The sequence below is a fragment of the Eptesicus fuscus genome, chromosome 8, assembly GCF_027574615.1.
Source record: "Eptesicus fuscus isolate TK198812 chromosome 8, DD_ASM_mEF_20220401, whole genome shotgun sequence".
NCBI classification, from domain to species: Eukaryota; Metazoa; Chordata; class Mammalia; order Chiroptera; family Vespertilionidae; genus Eptesicus; species Eptesicus fuscus.
Window position 1 is genome coordinate 42,565,967 of NC_072480.1, and position 15,686 is coordinate 42,581,652.

The following is a 15,686-nucleotide window of genomic DNA, read 5'->3' on the forward strand; positions in this document are numbered from 1 at the left end:
CCTCTCAGGCCCACCGAAGTCCCCCAGTCCCAGAGAGGGCTACCGCTGAGAGCAGGCAGCATTCGACTGGGGCTGTTGGCCTGGGAGGGTCCCGAATACCCCTGGCTGATCTGCTCCCAGCCTTGGCCCTGGCTGTTGGCCTGGAGGGCTGCTGCCGCTTCCTCCCCCCCCCCCCCCCCCCACATCGCTCCCAGCCTCGACCTGGCCGTAGCCTGGGAGACTGCGAACAACCTCCCTGTGATCTGCTCCCAGCTGAGACCCGGGCAGTGGCCTGGGAGACAGCGCACACCCCCAGCATCTGCTCCCAGCTGAGACCCGGGTAGTGGCCTGGGAGACAGCGCACACCCCCAGCATCTGCTCCCAGCTGAGACCCGGGTAGTGGCCTGGAAGAAGGCACACACACCCCTGCGTGATCTCCCAGCCGCGACCCGGGCAGTGGCCTGGGAGACGGCGCACACCCCCAGCATCTGCTCCCAGCTGAGACCCGGGTAGTGGCCTGGAAGAAGGCACACACACCCCTGCGTGATCTCCCAGCCGCGACCCGGGCAGTGGCCTGGGAGATGGCGCTCACACCCCACCCCGCGTGATCTCTCAGCCGAGACCCGAGCAGTGGCCTGGGATATGGCGCGCACCCCCAGCGCGATCTGCTTCCAGCCTGAGACCCGGGCAGTGGCCTGGGAGAAGGCGCACACCCCCGCCCCCCTGTGTGATATTCTCCCAGCCGCGACCTGGGTAGTGGCCTGGGAGGCCGCGCATACCTCCCCTCTCCCCCCCCACCCCCCCCGCACAATCTGCACCCAGCTGCGACCGGGGCATTGGCTTGGGAGGCTGCACGCACCTCTCCCCCCTCTCCCTCCTCCCCCGAATCTGCTCCCATCCGCGACCCGGGCAGTGGCCTGGGAGACGGTGCACACCCCCTGCGTGATCTGCTCCCAGCTGAGACCCCGGTAGTGGCCTGGGAGAAGTCACACATCCCCCGGCGTGATCTTTTCCCAGTGGCAACCTGGGCAGTGGCCTGGGAGACAGTGCACACCCCCTGCGTGATCTGCTCCCAGCTGAAACCAGGGCAGTGGCCTGGGAGAAGGCACACCCTCCCTGGCGTGATCTCCCAGCCGTGACCCGGGCAGTGGGCTGGGAGATGGCGTGCATCCTGGGCGTGATCTGCTCCCAGCTGAGACCCAGGTAGTGGCTTGGGAGAAGGCACACATCCCCTGGCGTGATCTTCTCCCAGCCGTGACCCGGGCAGTGGCCTGGGAGATGGCACACACTCCCCCGTGTGATCTGCTCCCAGCTGAGACCCAGGTCCCAGCTGGGAGCAGATCGTGGGAGTGGGGGAAGGTGCACACAGTCTCCCAGGTCACTGCCCAGGTCACGGCTGGGAGCAGGGGAGCGCATTTGGGGGTGACCGGGCTTTCAGGGGAGGGCAGTTTGGGATGATCAGGCTGGCAGGGGAACAGTTAGGCATAGATCAGGCTGGCAGGGGAGTGGTTAGGGGGTGATCAGGCTGGCAGGCAGAAGCGGTTAGGGGTAATCAGGCAGGCAGGCAGGCAAGCAGTTGGGAGCCAGCAGTCCCAGATTGTGAAAGGGATGTCTGAGGGGTCCCAGATTGGAGAGGGGTCCCAGACTGGAGAAGGTGCAGGTTGAGCTGAGGGACACCCCCCACCAGTGCATGAATTTCATGCACCGGGCCTCTAGTAACTATCATAATTGAGTGGCAAAGAAAGTCACTTAGTCACAGTTGTAATACAGAAAAGATTCTGACTCAGAATGGACTGCAGCTCTATCCTTGTTACTTACTGGTGGTATGAGCTTGGATGTATCATTTCTCTGCAATTGCATTACTAATGAAGAAAATATTACATGTACTCAAGGGTATGCTAAGGTACCAAAGCCTTTAGAACTGTTGTGTCCTCTTAATAAATTGACCCCCTATCACTAGGAAATGTTCCATTTTATCTCTGGTTATATTTCTTTTCTGAAGTCTATTTTGTCAACTATTAATAGAGGCATCACAGTTTGTTTTGTTGTTATTTAGTGTATACATGATATGTCTTTTTTCTATCCTTTTACTTTTTGTTTGTTTAAAAGAATGTTTATTATAGATTTACTATGTTCTGTCAGAAAAATATTCTAAATTATTAACAGTTTTATTATAAGATAATGTGATCATGCTTTTTGTTTTTCTATTTGATAGGTCTTTAAAATATATTTTAACATTTGAATAATAATTTTATCAGATATAAGAATTTCAGTTTCTGATCTGGAGAAGAATAGGCCTTATGCACAGGCAATCAATAGGATTAGGACAGTGGTCGGCAAACTCATTAGTCAACAGAGCCAAATATCAACAGTACAACGATTGAAATTTATTTTGAAAGCCAAATGTTTTAAACTTAAACTTCTTCTAACGCCACTTCTTCAAAATAGACTCGCCCAGGCCATGGTATTTTGTGGAAGAGCCACACTCAAGGGGCCAAAGAGTCACATGTGGCTCTCGAGCCCCGGTTTGCCAACCACTGGATTAGGAGGACTAAATCCAATTAACCACACGTTTCATATAAAACTTCTTCCTCCAGAGTCAGAAGAAGGGTCTTGTCAAAGCCAAGGTTCATTTAAGAACTGTCTGTAATAAGTAAAAATAGGGCTATTTATTGACATACAGTTGCTGTTATAACAAGCAGGTTTTTTTAAATTACTTTACATTTGAACTATGTAAAGCAATTTCTACTAAAGTCCTTCTTTAGTAATCTATACTAGCTCTCAAGTACTGTTTGTTATAAATTATCAGTTTCCTGGTGTGTTTTTTTAATTGTGGTGATGAACACATAATCATAAAATTTACCCTCTTAACCATTTTACATGCATAATTCAGTAGAGTTGACTATATTCTCAGTTTCTAGAACTTTTTCATCTTGCAAAACTGAAACTCAATATCCATCAAAGAACTTCCCATTTCCCCCTCCACCCAATCCCTAACAACTACCCTTCTATTTTCAGTTTCATGATTTTGACTACTCTTAATTCTATCTAATCACTTTTAACCTATCTGTATCGTTCTATTTAAAGGGAGTTTCTTATAGCATAGAGTTTGGTCTTGCTTTTATTTCCAGTCTGACCATCCATCTTTTAATTAAAGTGCTTAAACCATTTGCATTTCACACAATTATCAACACATTGTGTTTAAATGTGCCATCTTGCTATGTTTTCTATTTCTCCTATCTGTTTTATGTTCATTTTTCCTTCCTTCCTCTAGGTAAAATTGAGTATTTTTTTTTTAATTTTCCATTTAGTCTTCACCATTGATTTATTAACTATATCTGGTTGTGTTATTTTGTGTGTGGTTGCTCTAGGATTTATAATATACACCTTTAACTTAACAGTCTATCTTCAATTAATACCATACCACTTCACATATACAATAGTATCCTTCATCCATTCTCCTGTCTCTGCTTCTGTTGTTGCTCATTTCATTCAATATATGTTATAAATTCCATAATACATGTTATTATGTTTGCTTTGAGGAGTTTTTTAAAAAGTGTTTTTATATGTGCCCAGATTATTTGACCATTTTGACTGCTCTTCTTTCCTGTGTAGATGCGAATTTTTATCTAGTGTCCTTTTTCTCCTACCTAAGGAAGTTCTTTCCTGAATTGTGCCTGATACCCCAAGTCTGATTTTTGTTCCTCAGCATGTCAGGTATATCCCCCCCTTCTCCCCAGGCTGCTTTTAAGTCCACTTTTCAGTACTTGTTTCCAGCAATTTCATTATTATATGCTTAATGTGGTTTCTTCTTGCTTGGGCCTCATTAAACATCTTGGATTTGTGGGTTGATCATTTTTGTCACCTTTGGATAATGTCCAGCCATGATTTATTCAAATATTTTTCAGACTCCTCCCAATATTCCTGAGCGTCCAACTGTACATGTATTAGAAAACTGGAGATATAAGACACTAAGGCTCTATTCTCTTTCTATTTTTTTCATTTTTTCCCCACTGTCTAATCAATCTGATCAATTTTGATCAATTGACCAACATTGTGACTTTTACATTATCGAGGGCTAGATCTCGTAGTCTTCATTTAGAGTGCTGGATTTTGTTCTGGAACAATTATATAACTTGCAGATCAGTTTGATCCTTTCAAGGCTTGCTTCGCAGGCCTATCACGGCAAGGGCCAGAACAGACTATTATGGGACTAAGTCAGCCCCATTACTAAGTTCTGTCTTTTCTGAGCGCTCCACCAAATGCCCCATGTAAGATGAGGTTTCTCCATCATGGTTTGTGTAAACTTTATGTGAGCTCTAAGAAATGTTCAGCCTATTGCATTCTTTCTTCTTTCTTTGCTATCCTCCACACACAGGAAGATCATTACACAGCCAAACCCTTAAGGGGACAACTTAAGGATGACCAGAGCTCTCTTATAAACTAAAAATTCGTCACCTAGACCTCTCCAAATTCTCATCCCTGCTACTGCACTCAGTGTGACTGCTAGGCCCTGTCCCACTTCTCCCTCCCTGCTGTGCCTTCCAGCAGTAGCCTGAGGCAATCACAGCTTTCACCTCCTTCTGTGCCCTGTTCCTAAGGATCACAGGCCATAACTGCCTGAGTTGTGATATGTAAAAAAAAAAAAAAAAAAATCCATATATTTTATCTGGTTTTCTAGTTGTATATGATGGTTGGTCAATTCCCACAGCAGTTAATCCCTTGTGATCAGAAGCAAAAGTCCTCCAGGGGTTAAATATGATACTTTTGTGAGGTAAACTGTGAGTCACTATGCAAATATTAGCACAAGAAAATACATCTTGATAGAGAGAAAATGAGAAAATACATGCCTCACGGTCCAGATTTTTTTTTTTTAAATTTTACCGCAAAGGCTGGTAAATGAAGGAGAACGTGATCCTGCATAAGCTGAAATATTCTGGAAAGGTTAATTTTCCCCAAATCAAAATTCCCAAATTACTCGGCACATAAAATTTCTTTAAGAAGTGTTCCTTTTTACAAAGCATTGACCCTATAAAAATGCAAATACGTAACTCTTGGAAAGAATAGCATTTTATATTCTCAATTAATGAGACTGCATTTAGAACTGCTCATCTGTTGGCACCTTCAACCATTATAGCACAGAGGGTCAGGTGTCTGAATAGTGGGAGGAGGAGAATGAAGTTGAAGAAGAAAGTACATTACTAATGGGAAAGAAGGAGGACAGAATTATCGACTTCAGAGCTTTGCCCAGGGCAGGCCCCGAGGGAAAGGATTTGTCTGCCTGCTATATTTCCCTTGGGTACTATCTGTAATTACTATCACAGCTCATTGATTTTCAGTTCATTCTATTAATACATTTATTGGCCATTCTGACATTATTAAAATCAGTCCTACTCTGCTTCTGTTGTGGAGGCGATCTCTTCTCTAAAATATGGGTTTTGCAAGTACAGATTTTTTTTTCTTTTTTTAAAAAAATGGTCTTCTCATATTAGTGATAACACAGATTCTGCATATGTTGTTCTTTGAAGCCAGGTAGTGACAAGCAAACATTTCACTACAGATCAAAAGATCTCCAGCAGTGGGCCATCAGATAATATTAAATGATAAGCAAATTCATACGTATAAGATAATTCTACCAATTTACTAGCTTTGTTGGCTCCTCCTCAGTAGGGAAGGTAATAATGAGATTCTGTTAAAGGGTAATGCAAGTGGCATTTTTATAATGTCGTTTCTTCTCTGATAAAATCGTTAACATAACTCTCTCTTACTAAGCTTTTACACACAGATGCATATTAAATCTTTGCTAAATTAAACATAATGGCTTACTGAGAAACAGAAAAAGTTAGGTTTGTTATTTTTTTTTTTTTCCTCTGAAGCTACTGAATTTTCATGTAAATGCCTTAAATAAGCATTTTATAGCACATGTCTAGTTTCGGCAACAAAACCTATCTCTATTTTCTTTTATAAAGTCTAAAGATTGGGGTCTTTTCCAAAATAACACCTATCTCAAAATCCTCTAATTTCTACAGTGTGACCCTTGCTGTCACAATAAACAGCATCTGAATCAATTGCTATTTATTGAGCCCTCCCTATCTATGAACTCCTCGCACAGGATGATGAGGAATAAGGAGAAACATAAAGTACAAGCTCTGCTCTTAAGGAAGTTCCAATAGAGTTGGCTTAAAGGTGCCAGCCAGTTCTTTGTAATATAGAAATGGCCTCACCACCTTGTTAGGAATGTCCTGCAGAACGGTTTGCAGAAGTTACTCTAAGCTGCCTCAGGGGCAAAGACCCTTATTCTCTTCTGTCCTCCCACTAAAGTTAGAGAGCTCAGAGGGACCTCTGGTCTTACTAGGGCTAGTATTTTCTGCTAGTAAGCCATGGAGAATACAAGTGAACCGATGCCTGTCTGCTACCATACCTGTACCCTTCCCAGCTATGTGGCTGTGGCAGAGACCATGGGCTCTCTCCCTGAATGAACACAGAGTCTTTTACCACACAATTACTGACTGCTGGGAGCACTTAAAGTCAGCAAAACAATCTATCTCTATCTCTATCTCTATCTCTATCTCTATCTCTATCTCTATCTCTCTCTCTCTCTCTCTCTCTCTACCCTCCCTCCCTCCCTCCCTCATTTTCTCCCTCCTTCCCTGTCACACTCTCCCTCTGTCACACTACTGCCACCACTCTCTATCCACAGGCCCAAGGCCCAAGGATCACAGGATCACAGGTATACCTGACTCTGCAAGAGAAGAGAGACAAGGCAAAGCAAGGGCTTCCACCTGCTGTGGCTGGTGGGGGACTCAGGCGGGCTCCCACCTATGGCAGATTCCTCGGGCCTTAGAGAACAGTGAGGGTGACTGAGGAAGGTTTCTTTCATGTCTCCCCATGACAACTCCGCAACTATGATTTTTTTTAAAACAGATACTTTTATTTAGAGAGCTCTTTTCTTCTTCTTTTAAACACGTTACATAACAAATTTCAAACAGACACAAAATATAAGGCAGAACAGTTAAACGAGTCGCCTTGTACCCATCACCCAGCTTCGATAATGGCGAAATCATGACCCGTCTTGTTTCTGTCCCCATCCATTCTTCCCTCCATTTATTCTGCAGCAAGTCCCAGACATTTAACCATTTCATCTGTAAATATATCAGTAAGCACGCTTAAAGGGTATGGACTCAAACCTCCTTTTTAAAAATTTGTGGTCAAATGCCACCATCACACCAAAACCTTAAGTCATGTTTACGTTCATTTAATAATTGATTTCTGGATTCATTATTCTGTCTTTCACAAGATTAAATCTAATCAGAATGTAAAACATATCTCCAGATATACTTAAATAAAAATTCAAATAAGAAATTAAGAACTCCAACTTGAGATTTTCCGTAAATCTATTTTTAAGTTATGAATTAGCACAGATGCTAAAATCTTTACTAAATGCCTTATGAAAACTGCACCAATGGAAACGGAAGCAACAGAGCCCTTTCTATTCCTTTTTTTTCTTCGAAAGGAGAACAGTTACTCAGCACCCGTCATATGCAGCGGCTCTTGGGAGGGTGGGTAGTTTGCAGGCGAGGAGAAATCAGCAGACAAAGCCCCACCGTGACCCGCACCGCTAGCACTCTGCTGACCAGGCATCTGAGCTCAGGCCTGTCTCACTTTAGAGTCTACGCATTTCCACTTCCACACACAGGTAGCTTCACTGCCCCAGGATTATTAAACTCATCATTAGACATCCTTCCTCACACCCCTTGCCCCCCACCAGAATGAGAGAATGCCAGACTGAACCTGGGAAGGCCTCGTCTCCCTGAACACAGAAGGACCTAGAGGCCTGGCGATAGGAAGTAACTTCCCAAAGCCATTCAAGCCTGTAAACTGCAGGGCCAGAATAGAATCACGTTTCAAGTCTCAGGGCAGTGCCCTTTCTCTGCACACTGCCTTAGCTCTGTGTGTAATAGTTCCAGGACTCCTCTACCCGCCTTAGTCCTTTCTTAATAACATGTCACAACATCCAAGGGCTGACAGCATTTGGGAAGTTCTTGTAACGGCAGGACACAAGCACCAAGGTCACAAAGTCATTCTGACACTCCTTGCTGTGCCCCTGAAGTGCATCACAGAGTACACGCCCTCCCCACGGATGGCTTCACAGCACATACTGACTGTATTACGGTAATACTTTTCCAACAAGCCTGAAGAAAACTGACGTCGCCTTTCGGGAGACTGCAGTAATGATCTCCTTAGATATCACACAACTAAGGATGCAAGAATCAGAAGGATGCCAAAAGGAAGGAAGGTACTCAGAATTGGGCCCAATATGCCAGCATATCGTCTATCCAGGCCCCATGGGTGCAAGATGAAGACCTGTGCCACCAATGAGAATGTGTATTTATGTTCACAGCAAGCCTAATAGGTGGTAGGAGCAGGTTCACAACTAGTTTTGACTGCTTCCATAGTTTTCACCATGCGCACTGTAATGCCTGGAAAAGCTGAATTAACACAAGTATTTACTGAGCACTGACCATGTGCCAGGAACTACCAGAAAAATATAACAAACAGTTCTTGCACTTTAAACGCTTACAATCAGATTGAAGAAACATGACCACATACACAAACAGAGTGGCTAACCTTGGCCCATTTCACAGTCTTTTTCTAAGCTCTAAAATCTGCTCACAAGGTCCAGAGGGATAGAAGGACACATAGAGACCAGCTGACAGTAGGAGACATACGGGACTGTGTATAGCATAAAGGAGAGAACAAACATGACTTCATGGTACATGGAAACATGAGGTCCATGTAAAGGAACAAATCTTTACAATGCTTGCCTGTAGCCTGACAAGCAGACTAACATTTCTTCCCCAAAGGACTGGAGTTTAATGCCCACATCCTATAGTCTCAAAACTAGGTTTTTCAGAATCATTTCAGAATCCAGCCAACATACCAACTTCAGGCTTTCTCATCCATTGTTGTGACACATAGATGCATTTCTACAACTTTTTGTTCATTGTAACTAGTATGTCTCATTTTTTGCCAAAGTCATAATCACAGATGTGATTAATCACACCACTGTTTACATTTTCTTATGAAGAAGCAAATTTCAACCAGCCTTTACAGGAAATGAGGAAAGAGTCCTGTAAGACTGAAATAAAAAAAATCTTCATAATTCTAGCACTCTTTTACCTAAAAATAGTTCAGAGAATCTGAAATTATATAGTATGTCATCCATCCCTTTATCGACAATGAAAAACTCTAGTAAAGTGACCAAAATGAACTTTTACTAAAATTCTAGATTTTATCTCCAACTTACAGAAGAGTTGATTTAAAGTATTACAGGTGACTGAGTACGAATTACTGAATTCTGTAAGTACGTCTTAACACCTTTCATTGAACATTGCTGGATGCTTTTCCTGAAGCTTTAATACAAAACAGAACGAAAAAGTACACAACACTTTAAGAAAAAGAATAAAATCAAGTTTCTACTTCCCCCTAAAATACAGAATCTAAATTAGGGTTAAAATAGAAATATCAGCTCCATTCACAAGGAGGAAATTTGATTTTAATAAACAAGCATTAAGTACAACCTATGAACCTACAATTTTTCTTTTCCCTATTTGAGGACAGAAAAATACTTTTTTGTTTGTTTGTTTGTTTTGGTTTTTTTTGCAAATGTAGTCCCTTATTCAATCTAGGCCACCACAAAGACAGACAGAAAGCGCAGGGATATTTTTCTTTCTCATCTCAGTGCAAAAGAAAAATACTTATAAATGTGGCAGGAGGTTCTTATTCACACCATAAAAACTCTTGGAATATCGGCTTTTGTTTTTTTGTGTACCTAAATGTTTCATACAAACCTTTCTTTACCACTGAAAACTAATGCTATAGGGAGAGTAGTATTTAGATATCATTAAAGATTCCCAGGACTGGTGACAGTAATACACTGTCCTGGCTTTGACTAGTGTCCCAGGTAGTATTTTCTGTGATTTTTTGCCTTCCAGCAACATGTGTGACCTGAATGGATTTACTGGTATTCAAGTTGAAGAATAAAAAACAACAACACTGTGGCCCTGGCTGGTGTGTTCAGTTGGTTGAGCGTTGTCCCATGCACTGAAAGGTCACTGGTTCGATTCCCGGGCAACATGCCCATGTTGCAGCCAGGATCCCAAGTACGGGGCGTGCAGGAGGCAGCTAATCCATATTTCTCTCTCATTGATGTTTCTAACTCTCTCCTACTCTCCCTTTCTCTCTCTTGAAAAAAAAAAAAAAAAGAAGTGGAGTCTTTCCCTTGATAGAATGAAAGACTTGAAAGAGAATTGAAAAGGGAATAGCTTTGCCTTTCTCTTTAAAAAAAAAAAACAAAAACCCGAAACAAACAGAAAAACATTGTTAAATATACCAGTTTTTCACTTTTTTATCAGCAGTGGTAAAAAGACTATCTTCTCTGAATGAGATGCCACGGTCAATATCACTTGTTAAACTTAAATATGGGTTTTGCAGAAACATATTCCATTAAACTGAAGGTAATGCATTTAGATTTAAAAAAAAAACAAAAAAAAAACCGAACTCCAAAAAATAAAACAAATCTTCCTGCAGTTAGGTTAAACACAAAAGATAAGAACTACTTAGTTTGGAGGCTATAGAGTTTAATTTGATGGGTCAGGAAAGAAAACCCAGGTAAAAACGTAGCTTGCTCTGAAGGTTCACCTACACTGAACAAATAATAATAATGCCACATTCTCTTTGCTGCCATGATGCTCTACTGCCTAAGTTGAACTATATGATCCGTCACATAATGTCATGCACAGAACTGTGGAGTTGTATTTGGGGTTAACATAGTCCACAGAGTTCATTTCAGAGCTGTGACAATCAACACCAAACAGAAAGGTGGAATGATGTCCTCTCCATGGCAGCGGTGTGTTTCAGACACAGGCTTACACTGAAGAAGGGGAATGTGTACTGAGATGTCACACACCCTGCCACATATTGCTCAGGAATGAGGAAGGGAGTAGAGAAACCCTGTAAATGCAACCATCCACATCCATGTATTCAGATGTCCTCATAAGAAATCTTGTTGGTACAAAAGTGTTCTAACCTCTTGAATGTGATCCCACACGAACTTAGACACGCTGATTTTTGTAACAGTGAGATTTTATTCACATTCAAATTCTATTTGGATTGTTTAAAAAATGCAAATGTTTAGCCCTAGCCAGTTTGGCTCAGTGGATAGAATGTTGGGCTGCGGACTGAAGGGTCCCAGGTTTGATTCTGGCCCAAGGGCACATGCCCAGGTTGCAGGCTCTATCCCCAGTAGGGGGCGTGCAGGAGGCAGCCAATCAATGATCCTCTCTCATCATTGTTGTTTCTATCTCTGAAATCAATAAAGAAATATTTAAAAAATGCAAATGTTGCCCTAACCAGTTTGGCTCAGTGGATAGAGTGTCGGCCTGCGGACTGAAAGGTCCCAGGTTCGATTCTGGTCAAGGGCATGTCCCTGGGTTGCAGGCACATCCCCACTAGAAGGTGTGCAGGAGGCAGCTGATCGATGTTTCTCTCTCATTGATATTTCTAACTCTCTATCCCTCTCCCTTCCTCTCTGTAAAAAATCAATAAAATATATTTTTAATAAATAAATAAATAAATAAATAAAAAAAAATGCAAATGTTTAGTTTTGCTTTTTTGAATAAGTGATACACTAATAAGATTAAGGATTTATGTAATTTATGTCCTTTTTTCAGGCATCTGTACTGCCACAGTGGTGGTGGTTTCATAAGACAGGTGGGTAGTGTGCACTCAGATACAAGAGAAATGCTTGTTGGCTTAAATACAAAACGTGGTCAGCGGGCGCTGCAAGTGATCACACTGCCCTTATTGTAATTTAACTGGTGAAGATATAATTGTTAACAATTGTAAAGTCTCCAACATCCTGTTTAGGAAATCTAGCCGTGCTCTTAAACCTTTATATTTTTAGTAGCCATAAATTAATCCGTCCATTTGGCGATACACTGTTAAAAAAGCTTTCTTTTGCTTTTGTGCTCTTTTCAAACTCAGTGACCTCAATTTTTCCCACTGTCCCCTCTCCTCCTGGCATGAAAAAGAATAAATACAAATGTCAAAAGGGAAATCCACCCAACAAACAGTAACATTCCTGTACCACCACGCTGTAATTTCCTAACAAGAAAGAACCAAGCTATTTTGACATTGAGGTTCTATTCCCTTTCTATTTTTTTAATACTTCCTCTTTGCTTTGGATTTTTATTAGCTTATCAAAACATTCAACAATTTAAATAAAGCCATATGGTTCTTATAAGGCCACTAAAACTTTGTAATTTCAGGCAGTTATCTTTTCCCGGTTAGTAATATTTGAGGTTGCAAATGGGTGTGAGAATCAACCATAGTTTCAGGTGATTTTACTCAGGAGAATAAAGCATAGGCACAAGAAAATCCTGCCAACCTCAGGATGCTCTGGAAATGACTGCCACTGTCACAAAGAGGTGGTGGTGATGTCAGAAACTTCTGCTTACCCCTTGTTCAGATTCCAAAAGCTCTGTTTTGACTCTGACTGCCGGCATCCCATCAAGCATTAACATTCTGTTTTCAGAGGTGTTGATATTCTGAGAATCAAAAAGAGAGAGGGAAATTCAGCTTTAACGCATTCAAAAGAGGACATCTGTTAAAGCCTGCCTTCATTGTAGTACATTTAGTACTGCTAACCCAATTTTTTAACAATGAAGCATAATTAAATGAGAATATCAGCACAACCAATTATCTGCTCATTCTGAACTTTCCTTTGAAATAATGACCAAGAAGTTGAATTAATCAGTCTGATTCTCTGACCTCAGGGTTGGAGGTCAGACTATAATAAACCAGCCTAAGGAAACCTTACATTAATTTATAGGGAGCTGGAGCAATTCATCACACTTTTGCAATAGTGAAAGGAAATAGAAGGCAAGTTTCCTTCTTCATTACTTCTGGAGGTTGTACTGTGTACAAAAATCGATAAAAGAGTAAATAGATAAAAAGAATTTATTTATATATTCTCAAATTATTGTCTCAAATTATTAAAAACAAAAAATATAGTTCTAGACACATTGAATTTTGGTATTATAGCAATTATTATCAAATGAAAATTTTAACATATCAACAACCCCAAATATCTTTAAAATCAACATAATAAGTCTTGGATCAAGAGTGAATGTTTAATCTGAAGTCATAACTAAAGAATAAACTGGTTTTTGTTTCACTATATGTTGGGATCAATTAGCCACCTCTTGAAAGGAAAACCTTATTTCTATTGTGCTCAATAGAATTTCAAACTCTATTTATAAAAAGATTAAATCAAGGTTATTTTCTCATTTTCACTGCTTTTGGGATTTTCTGAAGTCAATAACCTATGAAGGTAAGTCAGAAAGCCTCATATCAGTGTTTGCTTAAGGCCAAAATCAAGCTCATGTTGTAAAACATGTTTAGAATGCCAACTTTACCCTTGTATACTGACTAAACTAAAAAATTTAAATGCCTAAATTTGGGTTTTTAGAATGATTCTTTTGCTCAACTATAGACTGTAATCATATGACACTAAAATGATCTTATTAAAAGAAAAAGACATCAGTTTATAAATATTTTACCTACCTAGTAGTAAAGGTTAATATTATTTCTAAAACTTAGATTTTTAGTCTTTCATATAGTAGTTGCTTTTATATCATGTAGTTAAATAAGAACATGGTCCACTTTAATAAATCAAAAAATTAAATGTTTTTATTACCAAATAATACCAACCGAGTGCAGTATAGTGAAGCTCTAATTATTTCTCCTATTTCTTGACTCCTCTTTTTGTTTAAGAAAAATACTCTAAGAAATAAAATGTATAGGGTCTCTTATCCCAAATATTTGCTGAGAAAAATCAACAAGAAGGAAAAGCAAATTTATCCCAGAGTTAACTAATGAACATTTATAAAAATTCCATGGTACCTAGTCTATTAAGTAATAAAAAGAAGAAAATAAATGACTGCTATGTTCTTTTCTTAGAAATGTACAGTATTATTAAAAAAGGCAGGATACTGTTTTTTAATCTTTGCTTTTAACTGGTCCATATTTTTAGGGAATTTACATCCTAATAGATAGCTTAAAGCAGAAGGAACTTTGATATTACAGGCATTCCTCAGGTTACACTGGACTCGACGTACATCATTTCGTGGTTATGTCGCCATCTCCCATTTATTTATTTAAAAAAAAAAGGTCCATTATTTCTACATATGTACATATGTGCTTTATGTTTTTTTACTAGAGGCCCAATGCATGAAAATTCATGCACTGGAGGGGGGGATGTCCTTCAGCCCAGCCTACCCCCTCTCACAGTCTGGGAGCCCTCAGGGGTAGGAGGCGAACTGGTGATCAGGGGAAGGCGACACCCCCATCACACCTCTGCTGCTGTCACTGCTGGCAGCACAAGCCTCAGCCGGCCCTGGTTACCTGAGCCTTGGGCGGCCCTGGGCAGCTGGGCAGCCGCCATCTGAGGCTTGACTGTGCCTTGGGCTGGCCCTGAGCAGCTGGGCAGCCGCCATCTGAGGCTTGCCTGCACCTCGGGCCGGCCTTGGGTGGCTGGGCGGCCGCCATTGGAGGTTAGCTGGTGCTCCAGCCACCACTGGCGGCTTGCCTGCACCTCAGGCTGACCCTGGGTGGCTGGGGGGCTAAGGGGACTGAGGGACTCCGGAGAAAGGTGGGGCTGAGGTTACTGGGCGCCACCATCTTGTGGCTGTGGGTGCTGCCATATTTGAGGGTGTGGCAGTCAATTAGCATATCCCCTACTTATTGGCTATGGTGCCATCATCTTTGTGAGGGTGTGATGGTCAATTAGCATATTCCCTCTTTATTAGATAGGGTTACTTATTTTCCACAAGTAAAGGTCAGGCATTGTTATCTTTCTTTTAATTTTTTTTTACTGTTTCACTTCATTACTGCTGTGTATGTGCTCCACGTGAGTGACGTAGGTGCTCATGTAGGTGGGTTCTGACTTACGGCAAAAATCACATTACATTGCGCCATAGGAACGGATCACTGACGTAACCCGAGGACCTACTGTATTGGCAAGCTCAGTTAATTTGTTCCAAGCTTAAAATCCATTCATGGAGGCTGGTGAGTTGTTTATACATCAGGCATGGATCTCACATTCTAATGTGTTACTCGCTTCTGTGTTTGGAAGCAGCCAGCCTGGCTTGCCACCATCTAGTCTCAGGAAAGCCTTCCAGCAAAGACCAGCCCTCAACTCCCCCTGCGGTGCACAGCAGCCAGGAATCTATGGTAACAAAGCATCCCCCCTAAGCTGTTTGGTGGGTAAACAGTGAAGGATGAGTTGACATTGCTTCCTACCCTGGAGGAGGTCTTGTCCAGAGGAAAATGGAAGAAGATGCTTTGCAAAGGAGGGGAAAAGACAAAGAGCATCCTAGAAAGGCAGGTTTAATGAACTGTTAGAATCTGATTAGAAGCTAATGTCCCTTTTAGTGCTTTGTACCAATTTACAGCTGATATACTTTAACCATTTTCCTCACTAGCTGTGATAAACTCATTAGTCTAAAAAATGCAAGCTAACCAGAGTCTTTGAGGTTAAGACTGTTAAATCATGAAAACCTGACTAGGTTCATGTTCCATTGAGCACATTTAAATATCACTGTATTTTCATAATGGTTTTCTTTTTACTGTTGTTCTTGAATAAT

At 41.5% G+C, this 15,686-nt stretch overlaps 1 protein-coding gene and 1 pseudogene across 1 annotated transcript in view; both read right to left on the minus strand.

Annotated features, from left to right (window-relative positions):
* Positions 1-15,686, minus strand: part of KLF12 (KLF transcription factor 12) — a 455,468-nt gene that overhangs the window by 234,301 nt on the left and 205,481 nt on the right. Inside the window, exon 3 of the mRNA XM_054719850.1 lies at positions 12,498-12,587. Within this exon, the coding sequence (XP_054575825.1) occupies positions 12,498-12,587 (90 nt within the window). The remainder of the gene's footprint in view (positions 1-12,497; positions 12,588-15,686) is intronic.
* Positions 9,644-9,749, minus strand: LOC114232448 (small nucleolar RNA SNORA31; annotated as a pseudogene).